The sequence below is a fragment of the Cherax quadricarinatus genome, chromosome 50, assembly GCF_038502225.1.
Source record: "Cherax quadricarinatus isolate ZL_2023a chromosome 50, ASM3850222v1, whole genome shotgun sequence".
In the NCBI taxonomy this organism is placed as follows: domain Eukaryota; kingdom Metazoa; phylum Arthropoda; class Malacostraca; order Decapoda; family Parastacidae; genus Cherax; species Cherax quadricarinatus.
In genome coordinates, this window is record NC_091341.1 from 20,084,102 (window position 1) to 20,111,126 (window position 27,025).

The 27,025-nt window shown below is 37.6% G+C and overlaps 1 protein-coding gene across 6 annotated transcripts in view; it reads right to left on the minus strand.

Annotated features, from left to right (window-relative positions):
* Positions 1 to 27,025, minus strand: part of LOC128695255 (ubiquitin carboxyl-terminal hydrolase 19) — a 77,138-nt gene that overhangs the window by 33,090 nt on the left and 17,023 nt on the right. For all 6 annotated transcript variants that reach the window (XM_070095484.1, XM_070095483.1, XM_070095481.1 and 3 more), the window contains exons 4-17: positions 24,082 to 24,350; positions 23,698 to 23,888; positions 15,736 to 15,848; positions 11,324 to 11,528; positions 10,914 to 11,140; positions 9,363 to 9,602; positions 8,644 to 8,784; positions 7,352 to 7,465; positions 6,837 to 7,019; positions 5,624 to 5,836; positions 4,861 to 5,191; positions 4,142 to 4,239; positions 2,715 to 2,839; positions 2,339 to 2,479 (exon numbers count right to left, since the gene is read on the minus strand). In XM_070095484.1, the coding sequence (XP_069951585.1) occupies positions 2,339 to 2,479; positions 2,715 to 2,839; positions 4,142 to 4,239; positions 4,861 to 5,191; positions 5,624 to 5,836; positions 6,837 to 7,019; positions 7,352 to 7,465; positions 8,644 to 8,784; positions 9,363 to 9,602; positions 10,914 to 11,140; positions 11,324 to 11,528; positions 15,736 to 15,848; positions 23,698 to 23,888; positions 24,082 to 24,350 (2,591 nt within the window). The remainder of the gene's footprint in view (positions 1 to 2,338; positions 2,480 to 2,714; positions 2,840 to 4,141; positions 4,240 to 4,860; positions 5,192 to 5,623; positions 5,837 to 6,836; positions 7,020 to 7,351; positions 7,466 to 8,643; positions 8,785 to 9,362; positions 9,603 to 10,913; positions 11,141 to 11,323; positions 11,529 to 15,735; positions 15,849 to 23,697; positions 23,889 to 24,081; positions 24,351 to 27,025) is intronic.

The following is a 27,025-nucleotide window of genomic DNA, read 5'->3' on the forward strand; positions in this document are numbered from 1 at the left end:
CCTGCCTGCCTGCCAGCCAGCCATCCAGCCATCCAGCCTCCCTGCCTGCCAGCCAGCCATCCAGCCTCCCTGCCTGCCAGCCAGCCATCCAGCCATGTTGTTTACACAACCCCATGCTCCCTTCAACAATTTCTTTTTTTTTTTTGGCCTATAACACTCACAAAAATATGCTCTATCATTTCAAAAGATTTTTTTTTTTTTTTTTTCAAAAAATTTTTCGAACCTGAGAACGAGTTTGGGAGAGAGCCTGCTGACCCTGAAAGGGTTAAGGACTTGTTACCTAAAGTCTTCATAGAAGGGCATTCCCCTTCCAAACTATTACAAAAAAAGTAATTTTTAAAGATGGTAAGTTTTACTCGTTTTGTAATAGAGAGTTCGGGATACATAAATAAAGCATTAAAATAAATTAATCTTTAATATTATAAAAAACACACAATCTTTGGTCTAGGAAGTATTTAAAATATATATACAAGTTACAATAATAAATTATTAGCATCTTAAAATAATAATATATATATCTATGCTAAAATAATAAATTATAAATAACATTTGTATAATAATAAATTATAGTCAACTCCGTGTCTCGCGACACCCCAATGATGCTCCGTGTCTCTCACGACACTTATCCATGGTGTGTTGTGACGCTCCCTCTCAACTGTGTCACTTGACACCCTTTCTTCCGTGTAATGACGCTCCTGCTCAACCGTGTCCACTAGACACCCTTTTCTCTGTGTCACACGACACTCCTACTCTCCGTGTCACACGACACCCTTTTCTCTGCGTCACACACAATATCTCTACTGTGTCACTCTTGACACCCTTGTCTCTGCATCGCACACTATCACCCACAGTGTCTTTCTTATCAGAGACCAGTCACATGATACTATTCAATGTACACTACAACCAGGCCATCTTCAGTGTCACACGACACCCTTGTCTTCTCAGTGTTCCACTACGGTCCTGTAGCATATCTCAGTGTTCCACTCCATCATACTTCCCTAAGTGTCACACTACGGTCCTAGCCCAGTTCAGTGTAACACTCCAACCTTTTCTTCATGTAATGTCCCACTAAAACAGCATCAGTTGACTTAGCCCACAGTTGACCAGCGTAGGCGATGGGTCCGCAGACATCACTGGTAGTCCTGTAAATACTCTCTAAGGCCGGTAGAAGTGCACCATAAGATGGTCTGGTGAGTACTATCTACCGCCTTCAAGACCAGTTGACACACCGCAAGGTGGTCCGATGAATTACTAGCAGAACACCACGCTGCAAGCTCACTGAGTGCGGCCGTCAAGTAACTGAGGCCATCAGACTCAGTGAGCTGCGGTGAGCGGCTCTTCTAAAATCAGTAGAAGCCAGTAGAATACCAAAAGATGGGCAGGAGAATATTCTCTACTGCCAGTAGATCTATACTGTAAGGTGTTCTGGTAATTACTGCTTAGCTGCATACCTTGAGGTGTTCAGGTACTTACTGCTTCTAAAGCCAGTAGATGTGTACCATTAGGTGTTCAGGTACCTACTGCTTAGATGTGTACCGTGAGGTGTTCAGGTACATACTGCCTCTAAAGCCAGTAGATGTATACCATTAGGTGTTCTGGTAACTACTGCCTAGATGCGTACCGTGAGGTGTTCAGGTACTTACTGCTTCTAAAGCCAGTAGATGTGTACCGTGAGGTGTTCAGGTACCTACTGCTTAGATGCGTACCGTGAGGTGTTCAGGTACATACTGCTTCTAAAGCCAGTAGATGTGTACCATTAGGTGTTCAGGTACCTACTGCTTAGATGCGTACTGTGAGGTGTTTGGGTACTTACTGCTGCTAAGGCCGGCTCAGCAGTCCCCACAATGGGTTTGATGACGTACCCAGTGGTACTGCCGGCCGGCAGGTTAACTATTTAACCGCTAGTTTGGCAGGGGGCCGTAACACAAACAATAAGTGCTCCCTCACTCCTCCCTATCGTCCAGATGCCATCAACAATCTTCAATAAAGGCAAGTAAAAATGTTATTTTATATGTTTATTTATCTATTACTAATCGTACTATGTATGTTTGACTATGTATGTTATAATGTAATCTCTATAAAAAAAATTTTTTTTTGTGAATATTTTTGGGTTTCTGGAACGGATTAATTGTATTTCTATTATTCCTTACGGGAAATATTGGTTCGATTTTTAGAACATTGCGACTTTAGAACTAGCTCCTGGAACGGATTAAGTTCGGAACTCGAGGGTCCACTGTATACACATATGCTGACATTACTGGGTATTGTACACAAACATGCTTACCTCACCAGTATCTATATAGACATTCTTACTGGATATGTATATAGACATGCTTACCTCACTGGATATTGTACAAACTTATCAATCTTGTCAGAATAAAGGACATATTTGAAGGAGAATCTCTTGAGCTGTATGATAAGAATATGCGGTAACCTCCACACACTCATCTGCTTAGTCGCTTCTACTGGCTTTTTACATCTGTTGACAATGCAATACACAACCATTACACAAATTCTCTTGGATATACATTAGATCTTTCTTAACATCGGTAATTTAATATAAAAGAAATTCACAGCCTGTGTCAAAAAGCAATATTCAGTGTTAATGCTACTTTGGCATGATAACATTAACTTTATTAATGCTACATACAAGCTCAAACTTACTCCTAAATGTATTTGAAACAAGCATGGCAACACTATTTTCCTCAACTCACCTCGGACAACGCCAAGAATCACCTTCCGATAAGTTTTCTGGTTGGGTAAAGAGTTCAATACAAGCTTCTAAACTAGTTGGCTGATTTCTCTGGACTGAATATGAACCCTCAGTCTCACAGTCTACCTGTAAAACAGTTTCTGTCATTAGTCTAGAGGTGACTTTTTTTTCCAAAAGAAACATTTTCCGCTTATACTAAATAATGTTCCATGACCTTTCAATACCTTGAATATCTATGCAGTAACAATTAGGTTCCCAGCAAAGAGCTTATTTTTTACATTAAAACACAAGTTTAAGAACCAGAAGAGAGCTAGCACATTAAACTAAGCTTGTGTGTCTAAGCAGTCTTGACGCATACCAGTAGCCAGTTTTAACAGTTCTTGAATCCACTAATCCCAATGCATAATACTGTCAAGAAATAAATATAAAGCTCTATACCAACAAAACACCTAGCCAAGAAAATATTTCTTTAAATAATGCATACACAAGAAACTTTAATTAAGTGTATAAAAAAGAACTGAAGTGTAATTTAGAGGGACGAGGAGGGATTGTTGAGGTGGTTTGGGCATTTAGAGAGGATGGAGCAGGATAGAATGACAGAATATATACTGCTAAGGGTGTACCAAAGTATCATCACTGGTGGATATCAGCTAATTTTGACAATATCACTATCAGCCCTAACTATCGGTTAATATCAGCTAATTATGATGGCATCAGATTTGGTACTGGTAAGTACTGGCTGATTTTGATAGTATTGGTTTAGGCCTAAAATTGAGGATTAGTATCAGCAAAAATTTTAGTATTCCATACTACTATACATCAGAGGTGGAAGACAGGAGAGGTAGGGATTGTCCCAACAAGAGCTGGAAGGAGAGGGTAAAGGAAGTTTTGAGTGCCGAGAGCTCGATCACCCAAAAGACTTATGCAAGCCTGTTAGATTGGAGTGGAGACGAGTGGTTTTCATGACGATGTAATTTTGGAGGGTAAGCAGGGTAACATTTATGAAGGAATTCATGGAAACCAGTTAGCCGAATTCGAGTCTTGGAGGTAGAGAGTACAGCGCAAGCACTCTGAAGGAGGGATAAGGATGCTACAGTTTCAAAGTCGTCTGCACTGTGATATTAGTGCACTTCTGGTAACATAGTGATGAATGACTAAGTGACTGATGGTGAATGTTTTTCCTCTTTTGGGAGGCGACTGATGTGTTAAAAAATAAATAAAAATACAGAACTTTAATTATTTATTTCTTACTATTAGAATGCAATTTTTTTTACCTGTGAATTTAAGCTGGTAATTTTACAGGCAACTGCCTATAAAAAAATTCCAGTGAATGGCAATAACACCATAATTTTTACCAAGGTAGCATTCCTGAAATACTTTTACAAATGGCCAAGTAGTGATTGCTATCAATAAAAGTAAAATACTTACTTCTTTATTTTGTACAAGGCAATGGACTGGAAGTCTCTCATTTGTTCTCCAATCCATGGCAATGTAATATTTGTCACTCAAATCTAGAGGTTCATCTCCTGCAAACAGGAAAAAAAAGTGCTATTGAAAAAACAATAGGAATTTCACATAAAAGCAATGGGATCACACATTATATTCCAATGGATACCGAGAGCAGCAGATTCAATGTGCGACCCAACAGCATCAAGTGTGTTTACCACCATACCAAAATCCAATGTGCAGGAAGTGCACAAATATAGACGTGCCTAGTAAACAAAAGAAACACATTTCTTTATTCTCAAAACATCTCTAAGTGACTTAGCATTCAAAACTGCATGTAGTGGTACTGTAGAGCAATTATGACTTTTATGAAGCACTGACCATGTTGATCATTCAGCATTCACAGGCATAAAAATACATATGAAAACAAAGATAAACTCAATAAATAATAAAAGCAAAAAACATGCAACATAAATAAATATTAATGTACCAAATTAAATAGCCAGAGTCAACAATGCATGCTCTTTTCATTTTAAAAATTCACTCACTCGTATAATTAATAGACGTTATTAGGAAAATGGGCAATTAACAGTATTTCATATGCCTGGGATACTTTCTGATGTCAATAATCATATGCTATTATATAAAATAATTCCAGTCATCTGAACTAATATCTTGAGACTATGAAGTAGCTGCAATACCTCTATCCTTGAGAGTTTCTCCTGCCGGAGATGCAAGGTTCTGGGCACGGTTGTTCACAGGGCGAATAACAAATAATTGCGTCGCTGACGGCAGCTGCACACTTCCTCGAGGTTGAACAGCTCTAACACTAGGGGAAGTAGAAAGCTGTGGAGGTTCATCGCAGCCACTACCGCCTCCACCATCACTGCCTCCACCACTGTCACAACCACCACCATCACTTCCAGTAGCCCCTTCATCTGCCCAATGGCCTGGACCATCTCCTTGAGAACTCTCCCCAGCCATTAATATATCATTGCTATCTATCTTGTCCTCAGGCTCCCCATCCTCAACCTGGAAAGCATTTCAACAATTTGTAAATTTTCTGAGGTCAGTATACATTATACTCTATGGAATTAGTACAGAAAGACTAAATACATATACAAAAATGGGTAGGTAGAGAAAATTGGGTAAAATATAATGTTATACATTTCTTTTGTCCTCAACATAAATGATAAAGGATTTAAAGTTTCCATAAATATTTTGGAATTTTTGACATACGATGTGCAAAATGGCAAATAAAACTGTGCCATAATCTATTCTTCTGGATTTATTAATTTTTTTATAAGAAATATTTCTAGACTTTTTCCTGAAAAGCTTATTTAAATTATTTTCAAAAAGATATGGGGATGGTATCTAATCATTCTAGTGAAAAACAATGCAGGTTGATGTTTTCTATGGAAAAAGGGACTGATAACAAAAATTTTTTAAATCTTATTTCTTTACCTCCATGTCATCATTTTCTTCACTCGAGAGTTCCACACTAGAGGTACTTCCTCTGTGAGAAGAACTGTGAAATACAGGGGGTTGGAAGATATCCACCGAGTATCGTGCATAAGCCTCCATGATGCGGGCCAGGCGGGAGTATGAGGCGTGGCTCTCAGGAAGAGATAAGATGAAGGGACACCCAACTGGCTCAGGAACAAGTTTGCAGTGTAACTAAAAGAAATAAAAATTAAATATGCTATATAATTTATATAGGAATGCCTCACATTTAACACTGTTCCCAATTTTTTTAAACACACTGGCCATCTCCCACTGAGGTAGGTACAGTATATACATACTATATTTACCTGCACCTTCCCCATCACCTGACTCAACCTTTCTTTTAGCACCTGGCTTTTGTTGGTCTTTATAAGGAAAGAGTGCTTAATTCTCAATGCAATTTGATAAAGCTCTAAGAAAACAATTAAATAAATTAAAGACTTGCTTGTTCTGTCTACAGGTCCTTAATTTACAGTGTTAACATGTTTTACAAGTGTTTTCAAGTTATTAATAAATGTTCATTTTTTTTTTTACCTCATCAGCCATCTCCCGCATAGTACGTCTTATGAAAACCAATTGATCTCCTTCACTGCCATCTAACACGCAAACAAGCCAGCTGGTACTCAAGCCACCTCTACCCCATACCGGTATCCAACTGTTCTTGGGACAACCCCTACCCCTCCTACCTTCCATCCCAGATTTATACAACCTCTGTCATCCTATCCTATCTTCCTTTCTCTTTAAATGCCCAAACCACCTCAGCAATCCATCAGCCCTCTGAATTATACCCTTGGTGACCCCACACAGTCTTCTACTTTCTATGTTTTGAATTCTCTGCATAATATTCACCACACATTGCAAGCATGTTAGATAGGGGTGAGTGCAGGCAAATGGTTTTTATGATTTGATGTACTGAAGGAGTGTGAGCAAGGTACCATTTATGAAAAGATTCAGAGAAACCAGTTAGCTGAACTTGAGTCCTGGTGGTGAGAAGTACAGTGCCTGCACTCTGAAGGAGGAATGGGGATGTTGCAGTTCAAATGGTTATCTGAGCTGTAATGTCAGCACACTTCTGGCAAGACAATAATTGAATAAACAAGTGAGCAAGTATTTATTTTTCAGGTCACCCTACCTTGGTGGGAGATGACTGGGTTAAAAAAAAAAAAAAACTTACCTTGTGAGTAGCCCAGTGATTTTTCTGACAGGCTTGGTGGCAGTATCCTGCCCGGAAACATTTAGTACAGCGGCGCAGCTTGGTTCCTGAAACAGCATTTCTGGAGCAGTAAGCACAGCGTGTTGGTGGACTGGGTATCATCATGCGCTGCACCACTGCTACTTCCACAACTGCTTCTCCCACCTATCAAATAATAGCGACAAATATTCACAATTGTTTCATATCCATTATACAAATGTCATTCTTTTACCATTAAGCAAACAAAATTTAAATACAGAATCATAATTATGCAAGATCAATATCATCTAATGAATAGAAAACCCAGAGAAATTAGGTGCCCTAAACAAGATATATTACAAAAATTCTCCCTATTATAGAATTTGATTAACCCCGTTACCCTAATTTTTAGTCAAAAAAGCATTCTAGCAAAGATAAGACAGGAAAGGAACCAAAAATTTTAGTCTTTCCCTAAAGGATAAATGTCATTTTAAATGAAAATATTGTACATCACTAACCTGCTGTGGATTGTAAACTTCGAAGGCCATTAAAGTATCGCTGGGGACAACTGACGAAAGTGTCGAGTTTTTGGCAAATATTTTGTGAATTTTTGATTTAAACATTTCAAAAACCTGCAAGAGAAAAAACTTTTACAGCTGTGACATATTCTTTACAGAAATCATCTAAATAATAAACTGACTAACCGGTTTCTCTGAAACCCTTCACAAATGTCTTGCTCACACTCCAACAGCTCATCAAATTCCAAAAACTATTTATCTCCACTCACTCCTATCTAACACACATACACCTGCTGGATGTCCAAGCTCCATATACATAAAACCTCCTTTACCCCCTCTCTCCAGCCTTTCCAAGAGACCCCCCTACTCTGTCTCCCTTCTCTACAGATTCATAAACCTTCCAAGTCATCCCATCCTCTCTAAATATCCAAACCACCTCAACCCCTCCTTAGCTCTATGGATACTAATTTTAGTAACCCCATACCATCTAATCTCCAAGCTCCAAATTCTCTGCATAATATTTTCATCACACACCATCCTCAACACATCTCCAGTGCCTCCAGCTTCCTCCTTGCTGCAACATTCACAACCCATGCTTCACACCCATATAAGAGTGTCAGTATCACTATATTCTCATACACTTGGTCTACACATCCCCTACCCTCCCTAAAGCCTCCACATTCATTGGCGATCCTGCTCTACATTTTGCCCTTAATACTCGACAAGCTTATTTCCCTATAACTTTTACACTCTTTTGTCCTCCTTTCCTCCTCTGCTAATCCCTAGGTACTTTCCTCTCTCTCATACATATACTGAAGAAAAGTATAAACCACTCCAAAAATATATCCCCATCTGCTTTTAACATTTCTGTTTTGATCCTATCAATCCTAGCTACTTTAACCCCTTTCATTATTATTATTCAAGTCCTTGGTCCCCAGCTCAGAATCAAGAGTGTGTTGTCACAACAGATACAAATAAACCTGTACTTTCATTGCAATATGCTAACCTCTTAAAACAAAAATAAAATTAGAATTCAGCACAAAGTGAAATAATTTTATGTAAACCATTACAGACTATCACCAGTAAGTTTCATAACACCTTGAGAAGAGTACATCACGCCCACAGTGGCTTCAAGTTTAGCAGTATCACAGTGAAATCTCTCTTCAAATATACTGTACTTTTAGACAGTATTAAACATTTTGATGTGTAACCCATTTTATTTTAAATTTTTTTTTTTTAATCAAAAAATGTATTCCTTATCTAAACATAAATATTTTCTCAATAGGTTGTACCTGTATAGAAGATACTTGGACACCAGTTCGCTCAAACAACTCTTGTTTTAGTTCTTCAATTGCAGCATTAGCAGGCACTCGAATAAAGAATTTCTTTGGCTTCTGGTATGGATCTTTCCAAAAGAAGATCACCTGAACTACCTGTAAATAGACAGACTACAAATTGCAATTCAAAGCAAGTTGAGTTTATTTTAACTGAGCATAAATAAAATTTTCTTGAGAATAAGAAATTTTTTTGGAGATCAATAAGTTGAGAAAGCTCTGGGAACAAACAAATTTAACAGTTAAAAACAAGAGGGAAGCCATTAGATTGGAAGTTGGATGTAACATTCTGAGGAATTACTGAATGTTGATGAGAAGAGGGAGGCAGTTATTTCAGCATATTTCCATCTAATATGACCACACAAGCTGCTGGATGCTCAAGACCCTAAAACTCCTTCCCCTTTCTCCAACTAACTTTTTACCCAAGAGGTATAATACTTTATAGGAGTGAGGTAGAGCCATATGTGAATATGGAGGAAGGGAGAGACAGTGGGTAGAATGAAAGAGGGTGAAGTAGCTAATGCACTGAAGTCTGTGGGGAGGAAATTTTATCAAGGGCCTGAGTTTATCCCCCCCCCAACTTAAATGCTGTATTATTATAATAAAAAAAGAAGCGCTAAACCACAAGGGCCATACAGCGCTGCTTAAATGCTGTAAAGAATCACAGAATTATGTACCTTTTGATCTTTTGGAATGGGTACGGAGAGGCAGCAGAACTCGTCAAATTTGACGGACACTTTGTTACACTCATGGCATGTTAGAGTCGACTTGAATTGGCCTTTAAAAAGATCATCGATAATGGAGTCATTACGCATCTTGTGTAGCTTCCACGACTCTTCTGCTGCCTTCCTGTCTGGCCAACCATCAAGGTCTGGAGGCTCTGCCATGTATGGTTTTTTCTTGATACGATTCAGATCCTATAAGAAAAATTAATAAAAAAGTTACTATAATTTTTTTTTTTTTTTTTTTTTTTTTTGAAGATTTTTATATTTTCTACGGTAAGCCAGAAAAGGCATACTGCTCTATATGTCGAAGCCTTGACCTACTGAGCATTCAAGGGACACTAATAATCAGTGTAACATTGCCACCCCTCCTTCAGAGTGTAGACACAACCCTTCCCACCTCGAGGATTCGAGTTCAGCTAACTAATTTCCTTGAATCCCTTCATAAATTTTACCCTACTTACACTCCAACTGCCCATTCCTGAAAAAACCACTTGTCTCCATTCACTTCCATCTAATATGACTATACAAGCTGCTGGATGCTCAAGACCCTAAAACTCCTTCCCCTTTCTCCAACTAACTTTTTACCCAAGATTTGTATACACACACACTGTCCTCCCATCCCTTTCTATCTTCTGTAAATACTCAAACCACTTCAACACCTCATCCCTCTAAATTATACCCTTTAGTGACCCCACACTATCTTCAATTTCTACACTTGGAATCCTTTGCACAATATTCACAGCAAACTACTCTCAACTATGACATTCATATTGTATGTCTCACACCCATATAGAAGTGTTAGTATCACTATACTCTGGTACAGTTCCATTTCAGCCTCCATAGATAACTGAGATCCAGGCCACATCCCCTCACCTTGACACTGATAGGTCACATCACTTGCACCAGATGGTACATCCCACTTCAACCTCACCCAGCACCTCATTTCACTTCAGATATTTTGTAATAAATATTTTTTTTTTTAACACACTAACCATTTTCCACCAAGGTAGGGTGACCCAAAAAAAGAAGAAACACTTTCACCATTATTCATTCTATCACTGTTGTGCCAGCGGCACTCAGATACTACAGTTCAGAGATCCCCCTTTACATACTCAAAGCCTCACATGGGTTAAAGCTACAAAAGATCTCCTTTTGCTGTACTTGTCTTTTTAGCCACCTTATGATTAATAAATTGGCATGCTTTTGATATGAGGCTACACAGTGCATTATACATGTATACAATTAGATAATATTAGTAAATTTGATGCAGCTCTGCGAATCTGTTATTACGCCAGAATGTTAAGTAGGATACTGCACAAACACTGGCTCTAAAATGGGCAAATACACACTGCTTAATGACAGAATGAACTTTCATTTTATTAAGATGCACAACTCTTGAAAAGTCAGGCAGATGCGATAGGCATCCTCAAGTTATCGTACAAATGCTCAGCTTCAAGCTATACTACAGGACAGAGGAGCATAAAAAAAAAAAATTAGTGTTACCTCATGCAATCCATCCAGCAGCTCCACCATAAATTCTTGAGCATCATGTTGGGCAAACCCAGAAAACTGGTTGGCCTTCATAGACATCATAGACTTGAGCTTTGTAGGTGCATGAGAAGGGATTGTGCCAGACCACAGCAGTTTCATTAGAATGGCAAATGATATGGCTAGTTTACCTCCCATGCCTAATGGGTTATCCTTGTTAATATCCTGCTGGAAGTTAAAATCTGCCAATACAAATATAAGAAATTAAGTCCATTTAAAGAGTGTACTCTTGAATTATAAACATGGTAAAACAAAGCTTGAATGTGAAATAAAAATTATTACAAATATAGAACAGCTACGATAATGATTAACGAAAGGTATCAGAATATAGTAGCAAATAAAGCATAAATAAAAGCAGAACCTACCTAAGAAATATTCCCTGAGTTCTTGAGTGTTGACTAGGCACTGCAAAACACTGTTCATAAAGCAGGTGTTCCCTATGTTGTCTAAACCAGTTGTTCCACGAGGAGTAATAGTCCCTCCTTCGCACATAGACGATGAAGATGAAAATGAAGTGGAAGGACCTCCCCTCATCCCTTTGCTTACTGGTGAAACCAGGCACATTGGTTTCTGTAGAACAATAATCAATGTCTTACAGAATTTTGGTCGTTCCATATTTTCCATCTCTATTTGCAGTGTTTTTACTCAAGAACTATTCGTGCACCTTATGTACAGTAGGGCCCCACTTATACAGCAGGTTAGGTTCCAGGCTACTGCCGCAAAGCAGAGTGCCATTTTTTCCACTTATAAATGCATATCAATGCCAGGTAAATTTACACTAACATATATTAAGTTAGCAATAGAACTAGGCATTAAAAAAAATATAAAGTAAAACACACACACAGTACACTCATTATTTACCTCAAAATATTAGCAGTCTTAATGTAGGGCAAAAGGTGAGTAGTATTTACTGTAAGAAGTCAGGTGTAGTAGCCCTCCTGGCCACCCCACCCACACATAATATACTATGACGCATAAAGCGAACTAGAATGATAAAATGCACGTATAGTCACTCATTCCTTACCTTAAAATATTTGTAATCTTAATGGTCAATGTAGGGTGAGAGGTGAAAAGTATTTATTTGTAGAAAATCTTGTGGGAGGTACGGTAGCCTGCCTGGCCACCCCACCTTCAACAACATTTAACCCTTTGACTGTTTCAGGCCCCTTTCTGAAACTGTCATTCTATGTCGCTCAATTTTTGAAAAAAAAAAAAAAAAAAAAAAAATTATTTTTTCTTATGAAATGATAGAGAATCTTTTCATGGTAATGACACCAAAAGTTCAAAATTTGGTCGAAAACTCATGGAATTATGCTCCCGTGAAGTTAGCGGTCTCGGCGACATATGCGTATCGGCGATTTCGCCGACTTTGAGCCCTATTTTCAGCCAATTCCATTCTTCCAGTTGACCAAACTCATAGCTATTTCTTTAGAACTCCATTTTATCTATCAGCTGAGTACAAGAAACCTCCCATTTACTAATTTGGACTACCCAATATGGTGGTCAGAAATTGGCAATTTGGCCAATTTCACGCAAACTAAAAAAGATGCCAATTTCAAAATAGGGTCCAGAATAAACAAGGCAGACATTCGTGGCACTAAAATAACATATGCTCTGTTCATTAGTCACATCTCTAGGCCCCTCTTATATTATTATTGCTTTCTATTTTGATTTTTTATTCATACAAAAATATACAAAATTTACTGTTATGCAGACTACTGCATTATTGTAAAAATGGTATAAATAATATCAGTGCACTAGTGAAAGAATATTTCACTCCCCAATTGATGTGTATTGGACGTGTGGTGTGTGATTTATTTACTCCTGAACATTGGTAAAAATCGAACATTTCCGCTACTTTGAGCTCAGTTTCAAGGTCGTTTTCATCGTCAAAGTAATGAAAATCATCTCTATTTCTGTAATATGTTTTCCATTTTATCACCTAAGGCCATGAAAACGCGAATACAACGATAAATACTATACGAAAATACACCTCAAAGTCGGCGTTTTATTCCAAAAAAACGATCAGAGTTTTTTTTTTCTCATTACGCAATGTGTGCTGCAGGATTTTTTTTATGTGGTGCACAGTGACCACACAGACCCATTCTCTCACATGTGGACCTACCAGCTTTCTCCCACTTGATTTGAAGCCGCTAGAATTATTGAGTATATATACGTCAGAAACATTGGCTCGTAAGACGTATTTATACGTCGAAAACAGTCAAAGGGTTAAAGCTCCATAGAGCGATAAAATGCATATACAGCACACTCATTATTTACCTTAAAATATTTGTAGTCTTAATGTACAGTGAGAGGCAAGTAAGTGAGATAAAAACAAACAAACAAGAGAGAGAGAACAAGTGAGATGACAGAACCACAGAGTACTTATGTAAACAAACCATCTGATTATGATTGATATACATACAAACACCTTATATTGTGTACAAGTTGTCTCCACAGTGATACAGTAGAATAAATAAAGACCAACACTTCCATTCTCATGTAATTTTTAGAAGGAATGATGCTTTGACAAATTATTATTATTACAAGCTATTATTATTACAAATTATTATTAGAATCATAAAAAAGAAGTGCTAAACCCACAAGGGTCATAAATGGCTATAGAGTGAAGGCATATGAAAGGAATATTTTTCTACAGTTAAGTAACTGGAGTTTGACTAGAGAAAACGTAATTCTTCCGACACTCCTACAAACCGCTTGGTAAACAAATCTCATATTTATGTCAATTTTTATACCGTGGGCGTATGTATCATGTTTATATTTTACATAGCATGTTTATTATATAATTAAAAAAAATATCATAGACGGATTAATGGAAATGTCTATATTATATATATAACATTTAATGCGCCCAATTACATGGCTTCAAGAGAAGAGACTCTTAGTGATTTTAATGTGTACCTGCATGCCAGCACAGTGTGAAAGTATATTTAGGTACAGGTACACAAGTATAATTATCAGAGTACATATAAAACATTCAATAACTTTAAAACCCTTGAAATTTTGGAAAATTTCCAGACATAATAGAAAGATGTGCTCACGGAGAATGTAAACAAACCAGGCAGGGCGCGCCATATTTGAAAGACTGCTCGCCGTATAGCAAGTTTTGGTCATAATTTGAAATCGCCATATTAGAGAAAAGCCGTAAGGTGAAACGGCGTATAGCGGGGCCCTGCTGTATTCTGGTACAGTATATCATTATATTCACGTTAGTGCTAAACCCATAACAGTCATGTCACACAGTACTGCAGAGGTAAAACAGATAAACAGGGAAGAGAGATGGAGACAAGAAAAAATCTACTGTATCAAATGTGTTATTTAAGAAATCACAGCATACAGACAGCTGAATTTGAAGTTAATATAATATTTGGAATATAGATAATAAAGTTCAGCATAATGAGCAAAACTATAGTCAGACATGTATGTGCAGTCATACATTAAGAGTAAATTTACAGACAAGTATAACCTCTGCACTGTGACTGCCGTCTCCAATATTTAGCCATCTCTGTATTTAACGGAAGAATAATGCAAAGTATGCAAAACATTCCCACATATAGATACTCAACTGTTGCACTTGTCAGTATCATATACCATTAATACAATGCTTGTCTGACAAAGCAACACCATAGTATCTTAGTATGGATAACATCTTCCACAATTTTACTGCTCAACCATCAGCTATAAGTGAAAAGCAAAAGAATTGCAGATCTACCTAGTATGGGCCAGTACGCTCAATGAAGAACCCCTAAATTCTTATGGTCTTAATTCTAGTAAAGAACCCTGCCTCCTAAAACACCATCTCCAAATTCAGCACCTCACTTCTGACAAGGATGAGGGTCTGACCGTCTCAAAACTACTACTTCAAGATTGATTAACTCACCTATACCTTTCCACTATTTGACAGAAGAAGCTTCCAGAGCAAACAAAATGTTTTTACAATGAAGGTTTCTAACTGTTGCAAGTGTCTCACTCATTTACTCATCACTACTGTATACCATTATTATAATGAAACCATCATCATTCATTCTCTAGCTGTCTTTCCAGAAGTGCAATTTAAATGACTGAACAGAAACATTCACACCCACTGTTTTGACTGCAGGCCCTGTATTTTCCACCTCCAGGATTCAAATGTGGTTAGCTGGATTTCCTTTATCTCTTCACAAATGTTACCTGGCTCACACTACAGCAGCATGATACATCCCAAATAAATAAACAGACCTTTTTAGCACCAACAAATGGAACATGCCATAGTTATAAATTAAGAAGCATAAGGCGCCAAATGATAATATAATACGTATAACAATATAATATCTATTTCTACATGTACAAGGTATACAGGCCTAATTGACATCAATGACATACTACTATATAGAAAGTGTTTTGTTATGCAGAGCATTTTGGGCAAATTAGGTCAGTTTTGTCCCAGGATGCAATCCATGGGGCAGCAGGTGCCTTATGGAAACACATCCTAATGTTTTCCAGCCGTACCAGAGATTCAAACTCTGGGCCTCAGTGTGTGTGAGCCAAGTGCGCTAGCGATCGAGCTACGGGACATCATAGAAATAAAACATTGAAATGTAATCTAGCAGGCAGTAGTAAATGTTACAACCACCAGAAAAAAAGTATTAAACCCTACAATGCAAGACAAACTGATCGCTGAAGACAGGACACCATGAGCATAGTTATTTCTGAAACAAGTAGGTATAAACAAAATAAATGGTCCAGGAGGGAAGGGAACATAACTTATACAGCATACCTTATTTTCCAGAGATGGTGGTATAGGTGGAGCAGGAGGAATATTAGACAAAGTTGGAGTTTCTGTCTTGCCTGCTGACATCCACATGTTTTTTGCAACTTTATTGCTTGAAGCTGAAAATTTGAATAAATATTTTGAAAGAACAATATACTGAAAATAAAATATCTGAATTCTCTCATCACAGTAGGAACCACCCAAAATACTTTCCAAGAAAATGATCAGGATGACAAATATCATAAATTAGGGTAATTTTTAGGAAAATGAATGGAATATTAAGATGTATAAACCAAAAAAGTGCCTCTTTCCCTGCTCTTCCCTAGTACTGCGCTACAAAAAATTTCATAAGTCTTGGAAAAATAATAATCCCATAAACACAGATATTAAAATAAGATAGAGAAAGAGCATGTAGCCTTTTTGATTCATGTTTGATTATCTCATTATATAGTGGAAACTCAAGGAGAATTTAAGAGTAAATATTGTATTTACTGCTAATCACTTCTCAAGCAACCCTGATTTATACAAGAAATAAACACTAAAATTTGCTTGTTTTGCACAAGATCCTCCATGACCTTTATAAAGAAGAGTCATTATACAATTCCTTGGCAGGAAAAAGAAAGTTAAAATGACATTTTAGTCAATTTTGGACCACTGTCAAGATGCGACTTGACAAAGTTTCAGGACGGACCAAAATGTTGTTTTAATTTTCTTTCTGCAAGCAACAATCTTTTGTGACCCGTATTAAATGAATTAGAAATTATATCAGATTCATTACCACACATGCCACAAAAGTAAATATTTTCCAATTCTTCTACTTTAGCTATATTTCTCATTCTTAACTAAAAATGACGGAAGTAACACCACATTACAATGCCCCCGTAAGATGGAAATGACACATTATGATGCCCCTGTAAGATGTAAATGACCTTACAATGCCCCTGTAAGATGGAAATGACAGCAGCAAATTACTGGTGATTCAAACATTGTCCTGATAAAACATGAAAACCATAGGGAGAAAAAAAAACTAAAACTCAAGAAAAATATTTTTTAAACCTTAAACTGTCCAAGCAGATCTATGTTCACATGCGTAGTGCTCCAAAAGTAGATCTACGTTTTTTTTACATATTTTCAAATACATGTAAGTATAAAAAAAAATGTAGATCAAAGTTTTTTGTACACATTTACAAATGTAAAAAAAGAAAAGATCTACTTTTTTTACATACTTTCAAAAGTTGAAAAAAAAAAAACGTAGATCTACGTTTGGACAGTTTAAGGGTTAAATCCGTCAAACACAAGAAACATCATTCACATTTTGAAAAATCACAAATGCAATTAGCTTATACCAGATTCTGGTTAACATACTTTTCCTTATTCTTTAATTTCATTAATAGCTAAAAGTACACATTACAATAAACACCTAAGTTAACTTTTACACATGAATATACAATTAGTATATGCATGAACCAAACTTGTTATTGTTAATACTTACTGTGGAGGCTTGTAATATATGTATCTGGCACAGAACATGGTTACAGTAAACCACCTTAAAATTCATGGGGTAAATTCTTGAAAATCAACGCCTTAAGACTTCCAAATTTGCCACTTATTTCCCTAAATATTCTACTAGGTACAACATATGTATTACAGTTTATCTTACCTTACATACTAGTTACCATTGCTTGTTGGGATAGGTGTATGTGTGTGGTTGTGTATGCATGGTTTGGTGTGTGTGTGTGTGTGTGTGGGGGGGGGGTTGTGTATTTTATGTGTGTTTCATGTGTGTGTGTGTGTGTGTGTGTGTGTTTTAGTTACCATTTGGTCCTAGGCACATGTCGATTAGACACTAAGCCTGTTGTATGTGCATGCGTGTGTGTGTTAGTTACCATTTTGTCCTAGGCACATGTCGATTAGACACTAGGCCTGTAGTATGTGTGTGTGTGTGTGTGTGTGTGTTAGTTACCATTTTGTCCTAGGCACATGTCGATTAGACATTAGGCCTGTAGTATGTGTGTGTGTGTTAGTTACCATTTGGTCCTAAGCACATGTCGATTAGACACTAAGCCTGTTGTATGTGCATGTGTGTGTGTGTGTGTGTGTGTGTGTGTGTGTGTGTGTGTGTGTGTGTGTGTGTTAGTTACCATTTTGTCCAAGGCACATGTCGATTAGACACTAGGCCTGGTGTGTGTGTGTGTACTCACTTAATTGTGGTTGCAGGGGTCGATACTCAGCTCCTGGCCCCGTGTGTGTGTGTGTGTGTTTGTGTGTGAAGTGTGTGAAGTGTGTGTGTGAGGTGTGTGTGTGTGAGGTGTGTGTGTGTGAAGTGTGTGTGTGTGAAGTGTGTGTGTGTGAAGTGTGTGTGTGTGAAGTGTGTGTGTGTGAAGTGTGTGTGTGTGTGAAGTGTGTGAAGTGTGTGTGTGAAGTGTGTGAAGTGTGTGTGTGTGTGTGTGTGTATGTGAAGTGTGTGTATGTGAAGAGTGTGTATGTGAAGTGTGTGTGTGTGAAGTGTGTGTGTGAAGTGTGTGTGTGAAGTGTGTGTGTGTGAAGTGTGTGTGTGAAGTGTGTGTGTGTGAAGTGTGTGTGTGAAGTGTGTGTGTGTGAAGTGTGTGTGTGTGAAGTGTGTGTGTGAAGTGTGTGTGTGAAGTGTGTGTGTGTGAAGTGTGTGTGTGTGAAGTGTGTGTGTGTGTGAAGTGTGTGTGTGTGTGAAGTGTGTGTGTGTGAAGTGTGAGTGTGTGTGAAGTGTGTGTGTGTGTGAAGTGTGTGAAGTGTGTGTGTGTGAAGTGTATGTGTTTTGTGTGTGTTTTGTGTGTGTGTGTGTGTGTGTGTGTTTTCTGTGTGTTTTATGTGTGTACTCACTCACTGTGTGTGTGTGTGTGTGTGTTTTGATGTGGCCTTAATGGGCTGAGGGTGTGTTGTGTGTGCTGTGTGTGTGTTGTGTGTGTGTGTGTGTGTGTGTGTGTGTGTGTGTGTGTGTGTGTGTGTGTGTGTGAAGTGTGTGAAGTGTGTGTGTGAAGTGTGTGTGTGTGAAGTGTGTGTGGTGTGTGTGTGAAGTGTGTGTGGTGTGTGTGTGAAGTGTGTGTGGTGTGTGTGTGAAGTGTGTGTGGTGTGTGTGTGAAGTGTGTGTGGTGTGTGTGTGAAGTGTGTGTGTGTGAAGTGTGTGTGTGTGTGTTTTGTGTGTTTTGTGTGTATCGTGTGTGTTTCGTGTGTGTGTTTCGTGTGTGTGTTTCGTGTGTTTTGTGTTTTCTGTGTGTTGTGTGTGTTTTCTGTGTGTTTTGTGTGTGTTGTGTGTGTTTTATGTGTGTGTGTTGTGTGTGTTTTGTGTGTGTGTTGTGTGTGTTTTGTGTGTGTGTGTGTGTGTGTGTGTTTTCTGTGTGTTTTAGTGTGTGTGTGTGTTTTGTGTGTGTGTGTGTGTTTTATGTGTGTGTGTTTTGTGTGTGTGTGTATGTGTTTGTGTGTGTTTTATCCACATGCATGTTTTATGTGTGTGTTTTATGTAAGTTATGTGTGTGTGTGTGTTTTATGTGTGTTTTGTGTTTTATGTGTGTTTTGTGTTTTGTGTTTTTTTTTTTTTTTTTTTGTGTGTGTGTGTGTGTGTGTGTGTGTGTGTGTGTCTGTGTGTGTGTTTTGATGTGGCCTTAATGGGCTGAGGTGAGTGGCTGTGGTTCTTGTGTTGATGTTGATGCAGAGTTGTCAGTTAGCTGATACTGGCATTGGGGTACTTGAGTAATCCGTAATGCATCTCTGACTGGTTTTACCTGTAGTACTTTATACAGCTGATAAGATATCATTGTTTGCTCCAGATTCCACTTCAGAGCAATACTTCTCGGAGTGTCAAAATCCTCTTTAGTGAAAAAAGCCTACAACTTTACCAATAATATGGAATTGCTTATGTAACTTAAAGTATTAACTGTATCAGTCTGTCAATTCTTCCTGAGGATACTTTCATCCTCTTTAATGTATATTCTTATTATTTCTGCACCATCTGTAAATAAGCCTATGTAGGAAAATTCCTGTAACCAGGTCATATACTATATGCTGTACACCAGGAATAATGTGGGGCCCAACAGATACTTGAGGTACTCCATCACTTGCTGTACCTCCTGCTACAGTACTTCATCTATCATCTCTGCTTCTACTTTTCAAGTACAGTGGACCCCCGGTTAACGATTTTAATCCGTGCAAGAGGGGTAATTGTTATGCGAAATAATCGTTATGTGAATGAATTTTCCCCATAAGAAATAATGGAAATAAAATTAATCCGTGCAAGACACCCAAAAGTATGAAAAAAAAATTTTTTTTACCACATGAAATATTAATTTTAATACACACAAACTGAAAAAGGCATGCACACTTACATGACACTTACTTTTATTGAAGATCTGGTGATGATTGATGGGATGGGAGGAGGGGAGAGCATTATCTTCTTACTGTTTAGAAGGGGAATCCCCTTCCATTAGGACTTGAGGTAGTAAGTCCTTTTCTGGGGTTACTTCCCTTCTTTTTTTAATGCCACTAGGGCCAGCTTCAGAGTCACTGGACTTCTTTCGCACAAGATATCTGTCCATAGTGGCCTGTACCTCTCGTTCCTTTATCACTTCCCTAAAGTGTTTCACAACATTGTCAGTGTACAGGTTGCCAACACGGCTTGCAATAGCTGTGTGAGGGTGATTTTCATCCATGAAGGTTTGCACTTCAAGCCACTTTGCACAGATTTCCTTTATCTTTGTAGTAGGCAACTTCTTCAATTTCTCTCTCCCCTCCTCTGAACCAGTTTCCCCAGGTCTGGCCTCTTGCTCTTGAAGTTGATCTATCAGCTCATCAGTGGTTAGTTCTTCATTGTCCTCCTCCACCAACTCTTCCACATCCTCCCCACTAACCTCCAACCCCAAGGACTTTCCCAATGCCACAATGGATTCCTCAACTGGCACAGGATTCTCAGGGTTAGCCTCAAACCCTTCAAAATCCCTTTTGTCTACACATTCTGGCCACAGTTTCTTCCGAGCAGAGTTCAAGGTCCTCTTAGTCACTTCCTCCCAAGCCTTACCTATAAGGTTTACACAATTGAGGATATTAAAGTGATCTCTCCAAAACTCTCTTAGAGTCAGTTGAGTTTCTGAGGTCATTACAAAGCACCTTTCAAACAGAGCTTTTGTGTACAGTTTCTTGAAGTTGGAAATAACCTGCTGGTCCATGGGCTGCAGGAGAGGAGTGGTATTAGGAGGCAAAAACTTCACCTTAATGAAGCTCATGTCCCCATAAAGTCGCTCTGCCACGTCTGTAGGATGACCAGGGGCATTGTCTAACACCAGGAGGCACTTAAGTTCTAATTTCTTTTCAGTTAGGTAATCTTTCACATTGGGGGCAAATGCATGGTGTAACCAGTTATAGAAAAATTCCCTAGTGACCCATGCCTTACTGTTTGCCCTCCACAGCACACACAAATTATCCTTGAGGACATTCTTTTGCCTGAACGCTCTGGGAGTTTCAGAGTGATACACTAATAAAGGCTTCACTTTGCAATCACCAGTAGCATTGGCACACATGAGAAGAGTAAGCCTGTCTTTCATAGGCTTATGTCCTGGGAGTGCCTTTTCCTCCTGAGTAATGTAGGTCCTGCTTGGCATTTTCTTCCAGAACAGGCCTGTTTCATCACAATTAAACACTTGTTCAGGTTTCAGTCCTTCAGTTTCTATATACTCCTTGAATTCCTGCACATATTTTTCAGCCGCTTTGTGGTCCGAACTGGCAGCCTCACCATGCCTTATCACACTATGGATGCCACTACGCTTCTTAAATCTCTCAAACCAACCTTTGCTGGCCTTAAATTCACTCACATCATCACTAGTTGCAGGCATTTTTTTAATTAAATCCTCATGCAACTTCCTAGCCTTTTCACATATGATCGCTTGAGAGACGCTATCTCCTGCTAGCTGTTTTTCATTTATCCACACCAATAAGAGTCTCTCAACATCTTCCATCACTTGCGATCTTTGTTTCGAAAACACAGTTAAACCTTTGGCAAGAACAGCTTCCTTGATTGTCTTTTTGGTGCCCACAATAGTAGCGATGGTTGATTGGGGTTTCTTGTACAACTTGACTAGGTCGGCAATACGCACTCCACTTTCATACTTATCAATGATCTCTTTCTTCATTTCAATGGGTATTCTTACCCTTATTGGTGTACGGTTGGCACTAGAAGCTTTCTTGGGGCCCATGGTCACTTATTTTCCAGAAACACCACCGAAAACACTGTAATAATACGAAATATTCCGAGTGTATGCTTGGATGTTAGCGCAGAGGCTGGCTGGTAAACAATGGCACGGGCGGCACATGTGAGGCTGGGTGAGGGCGCACATTGGACGCGTCTCGGACGAAAATCGGTGAGCGGGTTTTTAATCGGTATGCGCGGCAAAAATTTTGCGATTAAAGTAAGCGGTATGCGAAATAATCGCTATGTGATGCCATCGTTATGCGGGGGTCCACTGTACAGTGGTACCCCGAGTTTCGGCCATAATTTGTTCCAGAAGGCTGTTTGAGTGCCGTTACCAAATGAATTTGCTCCCATAAGGAATAACGTAAATTAGATTAGTCCGTTTCAGATCCCCAAAAATGCACTTACAAAAGCACTTACAATAATACACTTATACAATTGTTTGAGTTGGGAGTTGTCCGAAACTCGGGGTACCACTGTAATTACCAATTTGCAAAAACCTATTTGAATACAAGCTCTGACTCTTGGTTCCAACTAATTTTAAACCCTTGGACACAAGTCATGCTGTCATTTTTAAAACATGCACAACTGAACCCAGGAATAAGGCCTGCAGGTGCCTATTTGACTGGCAGTGAGCTCCAGCTCTTGGTCCCACCTAACTTTTTACTGACTGATATGTAAGATACGTATGTATGAATACACATATGGAGTTTGTCTCCTCTGTCGCTATTCACCTGAACCCACTTCTTCATTACTCTCATGCCGAATCAGTGTCCACATCCATGCTGATACTATATCACAAGCTTTCTTACTGCTTAGGAATATGTTGTCTACTCATTCCTACCTTATGCCTATAGAAAATGGGAACTGCCTGAGAAAAAATATGGAAGGAGGCATCATATGCTTCAAGTGAAAAATAAGCATCTTCCTGGCAAAAAATAGAGGTAATCCTGAAGATTATTATTCCCAAGTGGTTTGTTAGAACCTGAACAAAGAAAACATTCAGCATTATATTGCAACCTCAACCACAGCAAAGCTAATTCTGGCTAATCCTCCTCAAGACAGCTAACAGCTTTAAAAAATTACTGCTAAAAAATGGAATAATTACCTGAATGTTTCAGTTATCATAGGCGTGGATTTTTAAAACTGTGTATGCTATGGTAAATAAAGTCGAGTTAAAACACTACCATGTACTTCTATGACATAATAAAGCATTAAATAAACTTCTTCAGAAGTTTTTAAATATGAAAAAAATATGTAGCAAATGAAGTCCTACCCTGTAATAAAATTATTACATCATGTATTTTGCACATAATAAAGTAATGTTCTAATAAAATAGTGTTTGTGGGAAACAGTGATATGCCGGCTGATTTTGGGCTTGACTGTAACATCCTGGAACCAATCCAAAATTTACCCTTAAGAATTTATTAACCAGGCAATAAGTAAGATGCAAATCACAAAGTTAAGTGGTTTTCGGGTACCAATTCATACATCTTAAGTGGTTCCTTGGTTCCTACTGTAATATAACAATTACTGAACGGCCAAATAATATTAAGAAATATATTCTTTAGTTATGTACATCTTAAATCTATAAAATAAATATTAAAGCTCAATGAAGATGTCAATTTATGGAACTGGAAATTTTTCATAATATACTGGACAATATCATATTTTAAGTAGTTTTTACGAATAACAAATAGTTTTAGTAACTTACAGAACATTCAGTAGGCTCAAAAACGAAGGTTATGAATTCTTACCCGAGTCTGGTGTGACAGCAGTCAAAGATCCCCATTTTTTATTAACTTGCTTTTTTAATTTAATTTCAATATTATTTGGATTGACTCTGAATTTACATTCATCTAGTACAACTTTGTCCTTGAGGGCTAATTCCCACTCAAATATAGTATCTTCTGTACCGCCTCCATTCTGCTGTAGAAAACGACTATCGCTGAAAAATAAATAAAACAAAATGAAGGGCAAACTAAAAAGAATACTGTAAATTGAAGAGAGCAACATTATTAATAACTAACAACTATGTTTCAGAATCATATTAGAGTAAAGATGACCAAAATTTTCCAGGAATAAAACCCTGAAAACCTTATACATACTGATATATTACTGATATACAGTACAATACATACCTTGTCGAAAAGCGTGCTGATATAGAATCTTCAGTAAAAGTAACAAAAGACCTCTCTTTGTCAATATTTTTGATGTAGAGGAATACTGCCAGGAGAGATTCCGCATCTCTCTCCACATAATCTATCTTAACATTTGACACAGGCATCGTATTGTTGTCAACTTTTATACCCGGGTCAACCTGCTTCTTCTCGGGAGTCTTGCCCAGTGATGGGGATGAAGATTTTGCCTTGGTTGATATTATTTTCTCTGGAGTTGGTTTTTTGGTAGGCTATAAAATGTGCATGTATAAACAAACAAGGTTTAATAACCAAATTTCACAATACAGTGGACCCCCGACTTACGATATTAATTCGTTCCAGAAGGCTGTTCGGGTGCCGTTACCAAACGAATTTGCTCCCATAAAGAATATTGTAAATTAGATTAGTCCGTTTCAGACCCCCAAAAATACACTTACAGAAGCACTTACAAAAATACACTTACATAATTGTTTGAGTTGGGAGCTGTTCGTAAGTCGGGGGTCCACTGTACTGTGTTAACAAATGTTTCCCCATGGTACATATAATGAACATAAATGATGTACTGTAAATTAACCATTCAAATTTGGGGGTGGGGGTGGGGGGTGTTTGAGTAACATGTTGAAAGAAAAAAAAAATCTTATAGTTTGATAGTTAATTATTCTGAATCCAACAAGACTAAAATAAGTGGAATCTGATAAAAAATTACGATTTTATGGCATGTTGAAGCTGGTGATAAAAACTATCACTAACCAGTAACACTGGCATTAAACTGCCAGCGATGTTTACATTGTACAATATATTAATGCTAATGTATGGTTATCTTATATTTTAATTGCTTTTAATGTTTAACACTATATTTACTAGTTTTTTTTTATAATATTAGACATGTTTCAAGGTGTTTTAACACTTCAAACATTGTGTCACTTGGAATAATCAGTATATACATATACAGAATTACTTTTTTTTTTTTTACTATTTTGGTTTTCTAAGGCTATGTACAAGAAATACTTACAACATTACAACTGTTCCTGAATGTAATATTTTCATAACACGGAAATAAGTAATATTACTGGATTATATGTGCTTTATAATTGTCATTTAATATTTTTTTACTATTTTGGTCTTTAAGGCTATGTGTACTTCTATTATTACAATTATTTCTGAGTGTATTACTCATCAAAACATGGAAATTATTCACATTTGACTTTACTGGGTTATCCTGGGTTATATACCTAGTGTGCTTTGTGGATGAATTCCAGTTAGTATCATGAAATTCTAAAATTTGGACTGAACATGTCATTTGAGCAACTTGTGCACACTGTTTGCTGGTAGGGTGATGGAACAACAGCTCCTGGTTCCTTTGTTTACATTTGCTAGTGATTTATACTAGTGCAACAGACGTACAGTCATCCCCTGAGTAGTTAACCATGATACACTGTGTGCACCCTGCTGACCTTAGATTTTTTTTCAAATGTATGAATAGATGGAAGAAGACCCAAAGAGCTGCCTTGAGGTAAAAAAATATTGGCAGGTAGCAGATTCATGGGTACAAAAAATTATGTATGCTAGCATGTCAAACCCAGTTAAAGGGCTAAAGTTTCTGGAACCAATTTACTAGTGTACAAACAGTTTATGTACAATAAAAAATTGTATCTTATACACACAATTTTGTTGAATTAATAAAAAACATACATTTTACAATGAAACTAAAAGTAAATATAGATTTATATATTAATTCTCAGCATTGTTTGAGGTATAATGGAACAAATAAAAAACACTGCTAAGCTTTCTTAAAAAAAATTCATACAAATTATTAATCTACAGCCTTTAGTTAATGAAACAGATTAATCAACAACCTTCAGTTAATGAAACAGATTAATTTACAACCTTTAGTTAATGAAACAGATCATTTATCATCAATTTACACAGTGAAAGGATGGGAACAAATACAGTACACCTTCAATTATAGATAATATCTATATTTATTTCTTAATGCCCTTCACTAGTTTGTGAATTGCCTAGGTATTCAGCACTTCCCTACAAATCAGTGTTGGGTCCCATATTATTCAAAATAGTTTAATTAATAACCTGACAATATAAGTAAATTATGTAGTCTTGTGTGTAGCTGACTGAATGAGAATACATTTGGAAGAGAATAGAAAAAAAAAAAGGACCTGGGAAAAACTCTAGGAATGGTAAAACAAAGGGTTCCTGAATTTTAACCCCTAATAAAAAGAAGTTATGGAACTATGAGACAAGAGGGAGATCAGAGACATGAAACCATCTACATTCTTTGGGACAAAAAGCTCAAGGAAAATGTTCATTAGAAAAAACCCTAGAAAAAACCATAATCCCAAGCACGTACAAGCATAAGGGTGGCACTGTGAAACTTGGACAAGAACACTTAAAAGCTAACTCATGTGTCACCCATTTCTGGATATGTAGCACTTGTCAGCCATATAAAGCTCAAAGGATTACACCTAAATTACTGTCTGTATTAAGGGATATCCTAGGTAGTAGGTTGGTAGACAGCAATCACCCAGAGAGGTACTACCAACTTGCCAAGCAAATATAAAACTGAAACCTGCAATTATTTTACATGATGGTAGGATTGCTGGTGTCTTTTTTTCTGTCTCAAACATGCAAGATTTCAGGTAAGTCTTGCTACTTCTACTTACACTTAGGTCACACTACACATGTACGTGCAAACATGTATATAACACCTCTCTGGGTTTTCTTCATGTTTAACACGTTTATTATATAATAAATGTGCTACGTAACTTTTTTTTTTTTCAACAAGTCGGCAGTCTCCCACTGAGGCAGGGTGATCCAAAAAGAAAGAAAATCCGTAAAAAAGAAAATATTTTCATTATCATTCAACACTTTCGCCTCGCTCACACATAATCACTGTTTTTGCAGAGACGCC